Source organism: Saimiri boliviensis, chromosome 5 (assembly GCF_048565385.1).
Source record: "Saimiri boliviensis isolate mSaiBol1 chromosome 5, mSaiBol1.pri, whole genome shotgun sequence".
NCBI lineage: Eukaryota > Metazoa > Chordata > Mammalia > Primates > Cebidae > Saimiri > Saimiri boliviensis.
Window position 1 is genome coordinate 26290825 of NC_133453.1, and position 15370 is coordinate 26306194.

At 38.4% G+C, this 15370-nt stretch overlaps 1 protein-coding gene across 1 annotated transcript in view; it reads left to right on the forward strand.

Moving 5' to 3' along the window:
- Positions 1-15370, forward strand: part of BARD1 (BRCA1 associated RING domain 1) — a 91262-nt gene that overhangs the window by 39027 nt on the left and 36865 nt on the right. Inside the window, exons 5-6 of the mRNA XM_074399063.1 lie at positions 10373-10453; positions 12731-12903. Of these exons, the coding sequence (XP_074255164.1) occupies positions 10373-10453; positions 12731-12903 (254 nt within the window). The remainder of the gene's footprint in view (positions 1-10372; positions 10454-12730; positions 12904-15370) is intronic.

A 15370-nucleotide genomic window follows, 5' to 3' on the forward strand; every position in this document is an offset into this window, starting at 1 on the left:
TACATACATATAAGCTATTCTGATCTTAACAGAAAGTTATTAATGCTTCGTAGACATAAGTAGCTAATGTAATTATTTTTGTTCATTTTTCTGTCTAATGTATAATACTTTATATATTTTGCTTTCTGGGAATTTTCAGAACATCAGGTAAGCATTTACTTATATTGGTGGAGACTTTTTCTTCTAACCGTAAGAATAATTTATCTTTATTAATCAGGATCCCTAGGATCTAGGCCAGAGTTTTGTAAATTCTTTCTTAAAGGGGCAGTTAGAGTAAACATTTTCAGCTTTGCAGGCCGTGAAGTCTCTATCATAGCTCTTCAACTCTGCTGTCATAGTGCAAAAGTAGCCATAGACAATATGCAGGCTAGTAATTTTTTATATACAAAATCGGGTGACTGGCCGACAGGCCATAGTTTGCCTATTCTTGGTCTAGGCATGGGAAGAAACCGTAATAGAATATTAAATCAGGAAAAAATGATGGTATACTCCTGTCTTGGTGAATTTTCTTTATTGATATGTTCGAGATTACTTCATATGAGATTTGTCAGTTTACTTAGAGTTTTGCCAGAATTAGAATAATCCATCTTTATTTCTTTGAACTTAATTATTAAATGCAATTATTGTCACCAGTTGTCAGGTTATGTTATGGTACATTTTTTAAAAGTTAATTGATTTTTATTGTTTGTTCAATCACCAGTTAATAGTATCCTTTAAAAATTTTTTGAGTTGAATATATGCCTCTTACCTTAGCTTTATTTTAATAGACAGATTCTTAAAATCAGTAGATTTGTTAGTGTGTGTATATATATATATATTTTTTTTTTCTTTTGTTTTTTTGAGAGAGTGAGTCTCACTCTGTCACCCAAGCTGGAATGTAGTGGCATGATCTTGGCTTATTGCAACCTCTGCCTCCTGGATTCAGGCAATTCTCCTGCCTCAGCCTCCTGAGTAGCTGGGATTACAGGCACCTGCCACCCCACCTAGCTAATTTTTATATTTTTAGTAGAGACGGGGTTTTGCCATGTTGGCCAGGCTGATCGCTAACTCCTGACCTCAGGTGATCTTCCCACCTCGGCCTCCCAAAGTACTGGGATTATAGGCATGAGCCACCACATCCAGCCAGTCTTTTTAGATGAGATGTGAGGGTTGTTTCCAGGTTCTAGAGATTGTCACATTCCTTAGTTTGTGGTCCTGTTCTTTTTTTTCTTCCACTGCTAAGAAATGTCTTCTGCCAGAGGTCCTCTTCTTTATCTTCAAATGCAGCAGCAGTAGACGGAGCCCTTCACACATCTCATCTTTCTGACATAGCTAGGAAAGACCCTCTGCTTTTAAGGATTCATATGATTAAATTGGGCTACCTGAGAAATGCAGAATAATCTCCCCATCTCACGGTGTGTATCCTTAATTACATTGCATTGTCCCTTTCACCATGTAAAGTAACATATTCACAGGTTCTGGGGATTATTAGTGTGGACATCATAACTTTTTGACCACACCACTGAAGTAGCTTTATAATTTCTTACATGAATTTCCCTTTGTATTTCCTGGAGTCAGTTGTATATGTAACAGCCAGAGTTACATATGCAATCTAACTGAAGTCAAAATTGTCATTTCTTTGTTCTCCAATCAAAAACTCGTTTTTATATTCCTCTTCCTATTTGAATATCTTCTTAACTCATGTTCCTATTTGAATGTCTGCATCACCTGTGTTAAACCACTGTTGAAAACATTGTGTTATGAATGGGAGATTATTATGAGAAAGCATTGTGCCTAAGTAGAAACTAAGATAAATACTCACCATTTATTCTGATTTATTACCACAGTTACTCTTGCACCAACCCAAGAAAAAAACAAAATACTAAAGACATAGAAAAAATTTTCTATTTTCTATTTGTCACCTTTGCTTGAGAATTTGTACTGTACTGACCTTCCCCTTTCCTCCCCGACGCCCCCCCACCAAGTTCTCTAGCACAAATTCTTAAAATGGCAGTGATCACTCATAATTTAAGCCCCAGCAATGACTTACTGTGGAATAGAAGAATGGCTTGAAGGTGGCATGTCATGATGTATTAGTGATGTAGACATAGTAGGTAATGTTTTGAAGGCGGCTTACAAGCATGGTATGCTTAGAACATAACAAAGGTGGTGAAGATCCCCTGGGCAGGGAGAAGATCCCTTGTGAAGAGTCTCATTCAGAGTTTAACTTTGTAGTTTATTATTTTTTTTTTTTGAGACGGAGTTTCGCTCTTGTTACCCAGGCTGGAGTGCAATGGCGCGATCTCGGCTCACCGCAACCTCCGCCCCCTGGGCTCAGGCAATTCTCCTGCCTCAGCCTCCTAAGTAGCTGGGATTACAGGGACGTGCCACCATGCCCAGCTAGTTTTTTTGTATTTTTAGTAGAGACGGGGTTTCACCATGTTGACCAGGATGGTCTCGATCTCTCGACCTCGTGATTCACCCGCCTCGGCCTCCCAAAGTGCTGGGATTACAGGCTTGAGCCACCGCGCCCGGCAACTTTGTAGTTTATTATACTGTAATGTAGTCATGTTATATTGTGTGTGTAATTATTATGTATCCTTCATGGTAGCTTCGTGAGAAGGTAGCAAAGGACACAAAAGCAGCCTTGGCATATGTGATATTTTCAAGAGTTTAATCTCTAAAACACCTCTTGGAGTCAGTATCTGCTTTTTCCCTTCTGTCATCCCCCACATTTGTATAAGTCTGCTTTAGTAATACCAGTAACTTATTGTACCATTAACTAGGTTATCAGAATTATCTGTTAAATTACAGGCATACCTCCTTTAATCGCACTTCACTTTTTTTGTGCTTCGAAGATACAGTTTTGTTTTTGTGTTTTTTGACAATCCTGCATTAAGCAAGTCTATCTGTGCTGGTTTTTTTTTTTCCTAACAGCACATACTCAGTATATCTCTGTGTCACATTTTGGTAATTCTCACAATGTTTCAAATCTTTTCACTACTCTTGTATCTGTTATGGTGATCTGTGATCAGTGATGTTTGATGTTACTGTTGTAATGGCATTGGGGCACCACAAACCCTTCCCATGTAACACGGCAAACTTAATTGATAAATGGTGTCTTTTCTGACTTACTGGTAATTATCCCATCTCTTTCCTTTTGAATCCCTGTTCCCTGGGACACAACAATATTGAATTTAGGCCAACTAACAACCCTACAATGGCCTGTAAGTTTTTTGTTTTTTGTTTTTTTTTTTTTTTGAGACAGAGTTTCGCTCTTGTTACCCAGGCTGGAGTGCAATGGCACGACCTCGGCTCACCGCAACCTCCGCCTCCTGAATTCAGGCAATTCTCCTGCCTCAGCCTCCTGAGTAGCTGGGATTACAGGCACACACCACCATGCCCAGCTAGTTTTTTGCATTTTTAGTAGAGACGGGGTTTCACCATGTTGACCGGGATGATCTCAATCTCTTGACCTCGTGATCCACCCGCCTCGGCCTCCCAAAGTGCTGGGATTACAGGCTTGAGCCACCGCACCCGGCTGGCCTCTAAGTTTTTAAGTGAAGAGTCGCTTATCTCTTCTTTTATCTAAGAAGTTAGAAATGAAGAGTGAGGAAGACATGTTGAAAGTTGAGATAGGACAAAAGGTAGGCCTCTTGCCAAACAGCCAATTTGTGAATGCAAAGAAAATGTTCTTTAAGGAAATTAAAAGTGCTACCCTGGTGAATACACAAATGAGAAGAAAACACAACCACCTTATTGCCTATAGGAGGAGAGCTGGATAGTCTGGATAGATGATTGAACCAACCACAGTATTTTCCTTAAGCCAAACCTTACTCCAGAGTGAGAGCTTAAGTCTCTTCAATTCTGTGAATGCTGAAAGAGATGAGAAAGCTACAGAAGAAAAGTTGGAAGCTAGCTAGGTTCATAAAGTTGAAGGAAAAAAACCATCTCCATAACATAAAAATGCACATTGAAACAAGTGCTGATGGAGAAACTGCAGCAGGCTATCCAGAAGATCTAGCCAAGATAATTAATGAGAAAGTGCCACACTAAACCACAGATTTCAGTGAAGTTGAAACAGCCTTCTATTGGAAGAATATTCCATCTTGGTATTTCATAGCTAGAAAGGAGTAGTCAATGCCTGGCTTCAAAACCTCAAAGAACAGGCTTTCTTGTCAGGGGCTGATGCAGCTGGGGACTTGAAGTTGAAGCCAATGCTCATTTACCATTTGGAACAACAAATCCTGGATGAGAGCACATCTTGACAGCATGGTTTACTAAATAATTTAAGCCCCCTGTTGGAACCTACTGCTCAAGAAAGATATGCAAAATATTACTAATTGACAGTGCACCTAGTCATCCAAGTGTTCTGGTGAAGACGTATGAGAAAATTAATGCTGTTTTCATGTCTACCAACAAAACATCAATTCTATAGCTGCTATAGATGGAGATTTGAGTCCACTGATGGTTCTGGAAATGATTCACTTTTCTAGATGCCATTATCATTGGTGATTCATGGGAGGATATCCAGATGTCAGCATTAACAGGAGTTTGGAAAAGAGTGGATTACAGTTTTCGTGGATGACTTTGAGTGGTTCAGGACTTCAGTGAAGAAAGTTACTACAGATGTGGTAGAAATAACAAGACAACTAGAATTAGAAATGGAGCCTGAGGATGTGACTGAATTGCTGCAGTCTCATGGATGAGGCACTGTTTCTTATGGATGAGAAAGCGCGTGATTTCTTTTCTTCAAATGGAATCTACTTCTGGTGAAGATGCTGTGAACATTTTTGAAATGCCAACAAAGGATTTAGAAAATTACTTAATCTTACTTGATAAAACAGCAGCAGGATTTGAGAGGATTAGCTCCAATCTTGAGACAAGTTCTACATGGATAAAATACCACCAAACAGCATCACATGCTACAGAGAAATCTTTCATTAAATGAAGTCAGTCGATGTGGCACACTTTATTGTCGTCTTGTTTTAAGAAACTGTTGGCTGGGTGCCGTGACTCATGCTTGTAATTCCAGCACTTTGGGAGGCTGAGGTGGGTGGATCACGAGGTAAAGAGATCAAGACCATCCTGGCCAACATGGTGAAACCCCTTCTCACCTAAAAATACACAAGTCAGCTGGTTGTGGTGGTATGTGCCTGTCATCCCAGCTACTTGGGAGGCCGAGGCAGGAGAATCGCTTGGACCCTGGAGTTGGAGGTTGCAGTGAGCAGAGATCACACCACTGCACTCCAGTCTGGCAACAGAGTGAGACTCCATCTTTAAAACAAAACAAAACAAAACTGTCACAACCACCCCGACCTTTAACAACCATCTACTTGCTTAGTCAGCAGCCAGCAGCATCAGGGAAAGACCATCCACCAGCAAAAAGTTTGTCACCATTTTTTAGCGATACAGTTATTTTAAATTAAGATCTGTTCATTTTCTTTAAGACATAATGCTATTGAACACTTAGTAGACTACAGTATAGTGTACATACACCTTTTATATGCAATGGGAAACCAAAAGATTCATGTGTCTTGCTTTATGGCAATATTTGCCTTATTGAAGTGGTCTGCAGCTGAACCGACAATATCTCCGAGGTATGCCTGTATTTTATTCAGTAAATTCTGACTAAGAAGCCAGAGAAATATTTAACATTTTTAGAGCTTCATTCCAGATGGTTAATTTTTGTTTGTTTTAATGGCACCTTTTGCTAAGAGGGGAAATTGTAGGTTCCTGGTCGGTTCATTTACATGGAAAAGCTTAACCATGCTGGGAAAGTCATTTGTCTTATACTAACTTGTAATGTTCTGTATTGTCTTTAAGAAAGAAGAGCTGACCTTTATCATAAGGAAAAAGTTTTGTTCTTGTATGTGTGTTTTTTGGGAAGTTAATTTATATTGCTGGAATATGCGTGGATCTGTAGTATGTACAAATGTGTGAAGGATCTTTCCTTTGAACAATTAGCAATAAAAGATTCAGTGGGGCCGGGCGCGGTGGCTCAAGCTTGTAATCCCAGCACTTTGGGAGGCCGAGGCGGGTGGATCACGAGGTCGAGAGATCGAGACCATCCTGGTCAACCTGGTGAAACCCCGTCTCTACTAAAAATATAAAAAATTAGCTGGGCATGGTGGCGCTTGCCTGTAATCCCAGCTACTCAGGAGGCTGAGGCAGGAGAATTGCTTGAACCCAGGAGGCGGAGGTTGCGGTGAGCCGAGATCGCGCCATTGCACTCCAGCCTGGGTAACAAGAGCGAAACTCCGTCTCAAAAAAAAAAAAAAAAAAAAAAAAAAAAAGATTCAGTGGGACACACTCACATAGACATTTATTTTCAGCCTTCAGTGTATTACTTGAAAATACCAAATTCACTTAACATTTTTAGTAAGGCTTGGCAAATACTTTCCTTAGATAATTTTTTTTTTTTGCTATGGTGTAAGAAAAGTTTAATTATTCTTTCAAGTTGTGAGGAGCCCAAAAATGAGTATTTGAAACTAATTTAAAGAAGCCAGAATCAAAAGTTAATTTATTTCCTGGCTACTTCGTATCAGTTCAACCTTACCCAGTTACTGTAGACTCTATCTAATTATCATAATTTTATTTATGAGCATGACATTAAATTTACATGAAGTAGAAAGATGAAAATGTGACAAACTTTCAAGTACTAGAGAGGAGAAAGCAGATTGGTTACAAAAAGCAGGCCATTTGCTAATCAGCTATACAGTTCAAGAGGTGGGTAGAATGTTAACAAGACACTTTGATAATACGAAGAGGTGACATGAAAGAAAAATAGCAACAGTCTAGCAACCTTGAAAGAGAGTCTACGTTTATTCTTTAAATTGTCACTCTGTTTCTGTTTGACTATCTCCATGAGTCTCTTCCATTTCACAATTGTGTTTATATTATTTTTTGATCTTCTTTAATATGTTTTTTCATTACCACGTAGCATTAGAATGGGGAAATGTTTGAGGTGTTTGTGCGTGTGAGTACTTTCATGTTGAACATAGGGAATGTGTGTGGTTCTGGTGGTTTATCTGCTGACTTTTTACAGGATTGTTATTGAAAAAAATCAAATTTGTATCTTAACAGATATTCCTGCATTCATTTGTAACTGATATGAATATAAAGCCAAAGTTGCAGGGGCTCACACCTGTAATACCAATTGTTTTGGAAGCTGAGGCAGGAGATTGCTGGAGTCCATTAATTTGGGCAACAGAGGCCCCATCTCTACAAAAAATTAAAAAATAAGCCATGCTTTATGGTATATACCTGTAATCCCAGCTACTACTCAGAAGATTGAATCAGGATAATTGCTTGGGCCCAGGAGCTTGAAGTTACCGTGAACTATGCCATTGCACTCCAGTTGCTAAATATATGATAACTTCCTCTAGAAGTATAATAAAATGTTCCTTTTTAATTTTTTTCCTTGAAACTGGGGCAATTGATTTGAAACCTATGATCCTTTTAGGTCCATTGAGCATTTATGGTAATTTTGTTAATTTAGGAATATAAAAATATATGTTGCATGTGGATTTACTTTTTTAGAAAACTGAAGATTTGCTGTATTTGAGAAGCAGCCCAGAGCATGGAAACAGAGACAATTAGAAATAAAAAGCTTTTTTTTTTTTGTTTTTTCCCCCGAGATGGAGTCTCACTCTGTTAACCCAGGCTGGAGTGCAGTGGCATGATGTCAGCTCACTGCAATCTCTGCTTCCCAGGTTCAAGGAATTCTCCTGCCTCAACCTTCTAAGTAGATAGGATTACAAGTGTGCGCCACCAGGCCCGGCTAATTTTTGTATTTTTTTTTTTTTTTTTTTTTTTTTGAGACGGAGTTTCGCTCTTGTTACCCAGGCTGGAGTGCAATGGCGCGATCTCGGCTCACCGCAACCTCCGCCTCCTGGGTTCAAGCAATTCTCCTGCCTCAGCCTCCTGAGTAGCTGGGATTACAGGCACGTGCCACCATGCCCAGCTAATTTTTTGTATTTTTAGTAGAGACGGGTTTCACCATGTTGACCAGGATGGTCTCGATCTCTCGACCTTGTGATCCACCCGCCTCGGCCTCCCAAAGTGCTGGGATTACAGGCTTGAGCCACCGTGCCCGGCCCATTTTTGTATTTTTTGTAGAGATGAGGCTTCACCACATTGGCCAGGCTGGTCTTGAACTCCTAACCTCGTGATCCACCTGCATCATCCTCCCAAAGTGCTGGGATTATAGGCGTGATCCAGTGCACCCAGCCAGTAAAATTTTTTAAAAAGAAAAAAATCAAGTGTTAGGAGAATTAGTGATTTCTGCATTTTCAAACCAACAGAGGAAAAAAATCATTTCAGAAAAGAGTACTAGGGGTAAGGGTGGGAGGGGAGAGATTTATTCACTAAAGAAGCACTTCACAAAACTCTTTGAACACAGTGTTATGTATGTAACTTCTGTCATCTGTGGCTTTTTATTCAGTCTTTTTAAAGAGTACCCTCTGCTAGTTATTTCTGCCTTATCTTCATGGACTTAGATATTGTACCCTCTCCTGTTATTCTAAAAGAACTGGTTTAGTTATATTTGTAGTGACTGGTGATAATAGTGTAATTTCAAGAAAATTTTTACCTTCGTCTCATGGCATAAATGCCTCCTTCTTCCTGTAGCCTGACATTGTTTTACAAAGGGGTGATATCTCTTATTTTACAGCTAGAGATTTTTTAAAAGCCTTTAAGAGTTAACTGATACTTAAAACATAATATGTAGTTAAATATAGAAGATAGATGTCAGATCTTCCCACATTACATGAAGGGAAGAATTTAAGAGACCTTGATATTAGATAGCTTAAGGATTATGTGTCTCACTTCTAGGGAAAGGAATAAAAAAGAGAAGAGAGAGGGCAGACTACCTGAGACCAGTTCCCCAGACTTAACTCCTTTGCCAGAGTCTACCTTCACTGGAGGCCGGCAGCAGAGGGAAGCTATTTTATTTCCTACTTCAAAAGACAGCTTTAAAGTAACCTTAAAGGTCCACTAACTTGGAGGATTTAGTTGAATCATGACACACAAGACACAGAAAGTTCAAAACTGGGAAGGGAACTTTAATTTTAATGCTGTTTAATAATTGATAATGTCTTAATATTATAAAAGCGAAATTAATATTGCCTGCCTTTATTTTCCTTGCCTTGTGCCTTATTTTAATTCACTTATTCCCCAGATCTTTTTCATGTCATTCAAAAAGAGGTGGTGAATTCTAAAGTTAAGTTATTGTATTTCTTACTTTACCCTCATCTTCCATCTCTCTCCACTGCATTGGTGTGCTACTGTTACAACATTGTTGTATAGGTCTCCAGAGTACTGGAATAGGGAAATAGAGAGTGAGAAGTTGAAAACCATTTGTTAGAAAAGATTTCTAAGGCTACATCACGGATTTACAGAAGCTCTATTTCCTGTAGACTTAGTTGATAATGGGTGGTGATCTTAGACTTGAAGCGGGCGGGGGGCAGGGGATAAAAATGTAATGCTGATTCCATGGGCTGATTTGAATAGGATGCTACTGATCTCTTTTCTGCCATTTTAAACAGAGCAACTGTTGCTTCATAGAAAATGTTATTGAACAAATAAAGTGAATATAAACTAAATGAATGTATTAGGATGGAGTAACTGCCAATAAAGTTACAGTTTTTGTCTGTTTTTTAACTTTGGTTTCACTGAGTAGTCTTCTGGGCTAAACAGTTTTGTCTGTTTTAAACAATACCCAGAAGCCATTTACATATATACTCAAAAATGGTTTTTTTAATAAATAAAATTATGGCTTTTAAAACTTCATTATGAGCAGATGATCTTTAGCTAGTGTCCTTTATGTGTTACCATGAAATGAATTTTGAATATGGCTTGCTAATAGATTTTTGTAGTCTATATTCAAGCATGACTGTATTTCTTGATGTCTCAGAATAATTTATGTATAGATAATTTCTTTTTTTGTTTGTTTGTTTGTTTTTGAGATGGAGTCTCACTTTGTGGTCCAGGCTAGAGTGTAGTGGCATGATCTCCACCCCCTGTAACCTCTGCCCCCTGGGCTCAAGTGATTCTCCTGCCTCAGCCTCCCAAGTACCTGGGATTATGGGGTGGCACTACCATGCCCAACTATTTTTTGTGTTTTTAGTAGAGATGGGGTTTCACTATGTTAACCAGGCTGGTCTCAAGCTCCTAACCTCAGGTGAGCCACTCAACCTTGGCCTCCCAAAGTACTGGGATTATAGGCATGAGCCACCACACCTGGCCTAATGATTTCTTTATTCACTCAGGAACAGTAGCCTTAAGAGATGATTTAAGTTTTACTTTATCTTGAAGATAGCATTTTTAAAATCTCAATATTTTCCTTTCTTTCCTTAATGCTTTTTAATTTCTATTTTGTTCATTTTTCTAGGGTGATATACCTTCTGTTGAATACCTTTTACAAAATGGAAGTGACCCAAATGTTAAAGACCATGCTGGATGGACACCATTGGTATTTATTCTGGTTTTTATTCTCATTCTTTTTATGTTTTACAGTTCTTATAGTTTATAGTTATGTAGTTGTCTATATATCATCCTCTGCCACATATATTCTTTTTAGTCTGAAGAATTTGTTTTCATCAAGTATGAGAACATGATTACTTTCCTTCTAGCTTTTCATTTGTGACAGGCAAGAAATTGGTTACCTTTTGACAGACTAGATTTAGGAATCTACTTGTACTATATTGCAGAATTTAGCTAATGTCTGGAGATTACAGCTACAGCTGACATCAGGCTCCATTCTGTAGCACTGCATGTCACTGGAACCAAATTTCTTGGAACAAGAAGGGGTCAGAGGAACTGAGTATAGGAAAGTGATCACAAGGAGGTAATTCTTACTGAGGGTCTGTCTCAGCCTCACTTATATCCTATCCAATTGCAGAGATACAAGGCAGTAGAAATCTTTGCTTACGTTAAACGTTTTTAAAAGTCTTTGCTTATTATTAAAAGTAAAAGTGAAGCATAATCTGGAAACAGAATGACACAAATACTTGGAAACAATTGCTATGTAGGCTAATTACATTAGGAAAAATAAACGTGAGATTTGAATGCAGCCACAGAACTGTCAGCAAATGAAGTAGATACCTTCATCCTGTAAACTAGAAATTCAGCCCAGAAATTAAAAAGCTGGGACGGTTTAGTCTGGATCAGTCACTTTGCTGGTTGGACTCTACTGGTTGTCTAAGCTTTTCAAAGAAAGGTTAATTTTTTTTCTTCAAAGCTACTAACAAGTTGTAGTAAAGATTGGTTAGTGATTTAGAGAGTTTAATGCCTAATTAGGATTTCTTTCTCCTAAAAATAGACCTACAGATGTTGAGTGTGGTATCACCTATTATGAATTGAAATAGATGTACTTAAGTATAGAATGCGAGAGATCTAGTAGAATACAACATTGTTAGTAGTTCATTAGACATAAGGAAAGATTCGTACCTAAGGCATCTTTGAACATTCCATTGTTACCAGTTCAGTCATTCAGCAAGCTCTTTTTGTATTCCTACTCATGTTATTTCTCTTATTAATGACAGCAGTCATACAGCTATCTGTAGGTTCAGCAAAGTACTCCTTCACAGATACTTTGTTGCATGATATGTGTATGTACTGGTACAGATTTTTATGTATCATCTTGTTATTAAATATATAGTCTTTTTTTTAATGTTTTAAATTTATTGTAGAACAAGGAGCTATAGTTGGTGTAAAGCTCCATTTTCTTCTTAAAAAAAAAGGTGGGCTGGGCGCAGTGGCTCATGCCTGTAATCCCAGCACTTTGGGAGGCGGAGGCAGGCAGATCATGAGGTCAGGAGTTCGAGACCAGTCTGGCCAACATAGTGAAACCCTATCTCTACTAAAAATACAAAATAAATTAGCCAGATATGGTAGTGTGTGCCTGTAATCCCAGCTAAGGAGGCTGAGGCAGGATTATTACATGAACCCTGGTGACAGAGGTTGGGGTGAGCCAAGATTGCGCCATTACCCTCCAGCCAGGGCAACAGTGCGAGACTCCATCTCAAAAAAAAAAAAAAAAAAAAAAAATGTAAATGTGCTTGACCCAAGGCTCAAATGAATTGCCTTTTCTTTTTTCATGAATTACACAGATCTTTATCAAAAAAGATTAGTTAATAGTAACTTTTATTCTGTCAACAACTTAACAGCCTTCATGAGCATTTAGGTAACAGTAAATTTACTGCCTGACATTTACATTTTTCTTTTTTTTTTTCCTCGTAGAAAGTGATTTATTTAAAGCAGAGGGAGAAAAAGGAGAGAGAGCTAACAGCTAACTCTCACACTGAGAGAGAAAGAAAAGCCGCTCTCACACTGAGTGAGAAGGGTTCCCAGAGGGGGAAAACTGGAGAAGGAAAGCTCCTCTCACACTGAGTGAGAGAATCCAGAAAGATGGAATCCAGGAGAGGAAAGACAGCTTGCACACTGAGTGGTAGAAAATTGAGAGAGAGAGATGGAGTTTAGGAGATGAAAAGGAGCTTCCACACCAGGTGGAAGCGGACCACAGAGGGGAAATCTGGGAGGGGAAAGAGAGCTTCCACTGTGTGGGAGGGGATTCCAGAGAGCTGGAAATCCAGGAGAGAGAAAGATGGCTTCCACGAAGGGAGCGGTCATGGGAGGAGACCCAAACTTGGAGGCCCTACATTTGTATTTTTCTAACATATGATATTATAATATCATTCATTGCTCTTTCTTATCACTTCTTTCACTTATTTTTCAAAAATTTAATTAGCATGAAGCTTGCAATCATGGGCACCTGAAGGTAGTGGAATTACTGCTCCAGCATAAGGCGTTGGTGAACACCACTGGATATCAAAATGACTCACCACTTCACGACGCAGCCAAGAATGGGCACATGGATATAGTCAAGCTGTTACTTTCCTGTGGAGCCTCCAGGAATGCTGTGTAAGTAGGTCAACTTAAAAGTTATTTTAAAAATTGACTTATATTCTTGAATCAAGGTATGTGATGAAGCAGAGACTTTCTCAAGTTGATGACTTTCTTCTCTTTCATAACTAAAATTAGATGTGATCATCAGATTCTGCATTTATAATCAGCATTCATGCCCTTTGTCTTTTTGATACAATTGGTCCTTCATGTTCTTGGGTTTCATATTCGAGATTCAGCCAACTGCAGATCAAAAATATTGGGGAAATATTAATGACAGATTGGATAAAGAAAACGTGGTACGTATACACCATGAAATACTATGCAGCCACAATAAAGAATGACATCATGTCTTTGGTGGGCACGTGGATGGAGCTGCAGGCCATTTTCCTTAGCAAACTAACGCAGGAACAGATAACCAACTACCACATGTTCTGACTTATAAATGGGAGCTCACTGATGAGAACTCATGAATACAAGCAAAGGAGGGAACAACAGACACTGGGGTCTACATGAGAGGAGAGTGGGAGAAAGGGGAGGAGCAGAAAAAATACCTATTTCTTAGCAGGTTCAATACCTGGGTGGTGAAATAATCTGTACAGCACTCCCCCATTACACAAGTTTACCTATATAACCTTCCCAACTTAAATAAAAACCTAAAATAAAATAAAAGTTAAAAAGTAAATAGGGAAAAACAATAAAATGATCTAAAACTATAGTATAAATATTTATACAGCATTTCATACTGTTAGGTGTTACAAGTAATCTGATGATGATTTAAAGTATATGGGAGGATATGTGTAGTTTACAAGTAAGTACTATGCCATTTTTTTATAAGAGACTTGAGCAGCTGCATGTTTTGACATCACAGGGGTCGTGGAACCAATTCCCCATGGATACCAGCAGGGATGACTGTGCTGACATCTTTGGAGGAGATTCACTTCCTTAATTCAGAAACAATTGTCAAATTAATTTTGGAAGCTTTCATTTAATGGAAAAATTCACTTAGTGTTTATAGGTTGATTTATTCTTTAATAACTAATTATTGTAGAAACAATTATTTTGTATGCTTTCTAATAGTTTGGAATTATTTATTTCATTCCCATCTTATTTTTCTGTGTGTATAATATAACGACAGGTAAAGCATATAAAAATTTAATTTTGGGCAAGGGCCGTTGAATTATTTCCTAGATTTTTCACATCATTCACATGCGGTTCTGGGTAAACTTTTTGTGGCAGGACACAGAGATGCATTAGTGAATGCCAGCAGGTGGGTTTTAAAATTGCTGTTGTCAAGAGTGTCACAAGTAAATGCTGTATGTAGATTTTGTATCTTTAATCTGTAACTTGGTTCATGTCTCCCTATGCATTATTTTATTCTTTCCAGTTAGTTAGGTAGTTGAAATGAAAACGCAAGCATTGCCTCTCTGTGCTCTTTTTGCTTCTATAGGTTAAAAAAGAGCACACAATAGTCAGGCTTTCAGTGGTAACAGATGAAAATAAGTTATAAAATGCAGAGCTTCTAGGTTGGAATCTTTATTGGTAACCATTTAACATAATTGAAAACCAAATTAATAATGCAAGAATGTACCATATCTTGGTGCTGTTAGTTTCAGTAAATGTGTCTAATTTCTTTTATCTCTCATCACAGGTTATAAGATAATTGGGGCAAATTCAGGGTGTGTGTGTGTGTGTGTGTGTGTGTGTGTCTGTTTGTCTGTCTGTCTGTCTATATACATGGGCCTAACAGAGATAACTTTCTTTACAAGGACCTAACAGATACGACCCTCCTGTATGTGTAGCAAGCCATTTGGTAAAGCAAATCATTGCCTAGGTCAAGTGAAACTGATTAGTTTTCATTCTTGGGTTCTTAAATCAGCCATGACTACTTTAATGAATAGAGCACTGGTCAGGGCATTAGGGAATCTAGCTTTTATTTGTGACTCCATTATTGACTTTATAGCTTCAGGCAGGTTAATTTCTGTGCCTTGGTGTCCTCACCTATATGGGTGATGCCTGCTGTGTTTCTATTTCTTCAGAGCACAGTGAGGATTAATGAGCCAAAACACAGAGCCTGTCTTGTGGTTCGTACACCATGATTCTTCACTGCACTGTGAGGGCTTATTAATATACAAGGAGGGGCATGAGATAGTGAGTGAAGGCACAGGTGCCTTCAGTGTTGTTTTAAGTAGGCCTTCATAGTGAAGTGGCAAATTTAGATATATCTGTAGCTCAGCACTGTCTAGTAGACCTTTCTGTGGTGATGGAAATGTTTATATCTATGCTGGACATTGAGTAGCCACTAGCCACCTCTACTGTTGTACACTTGAAAATTAGCTATTGCTACTGAAGAATAAATTTTAAAAATATATTTTAGTTTAACCACATGTACCAGTGACTACTGTGTTGGACAGCTGGATATAGGGTTTATTTCTCACAAAAGAGGTTGGGACCAATATTGGATAAAGGATAGTAGGGCAGATAA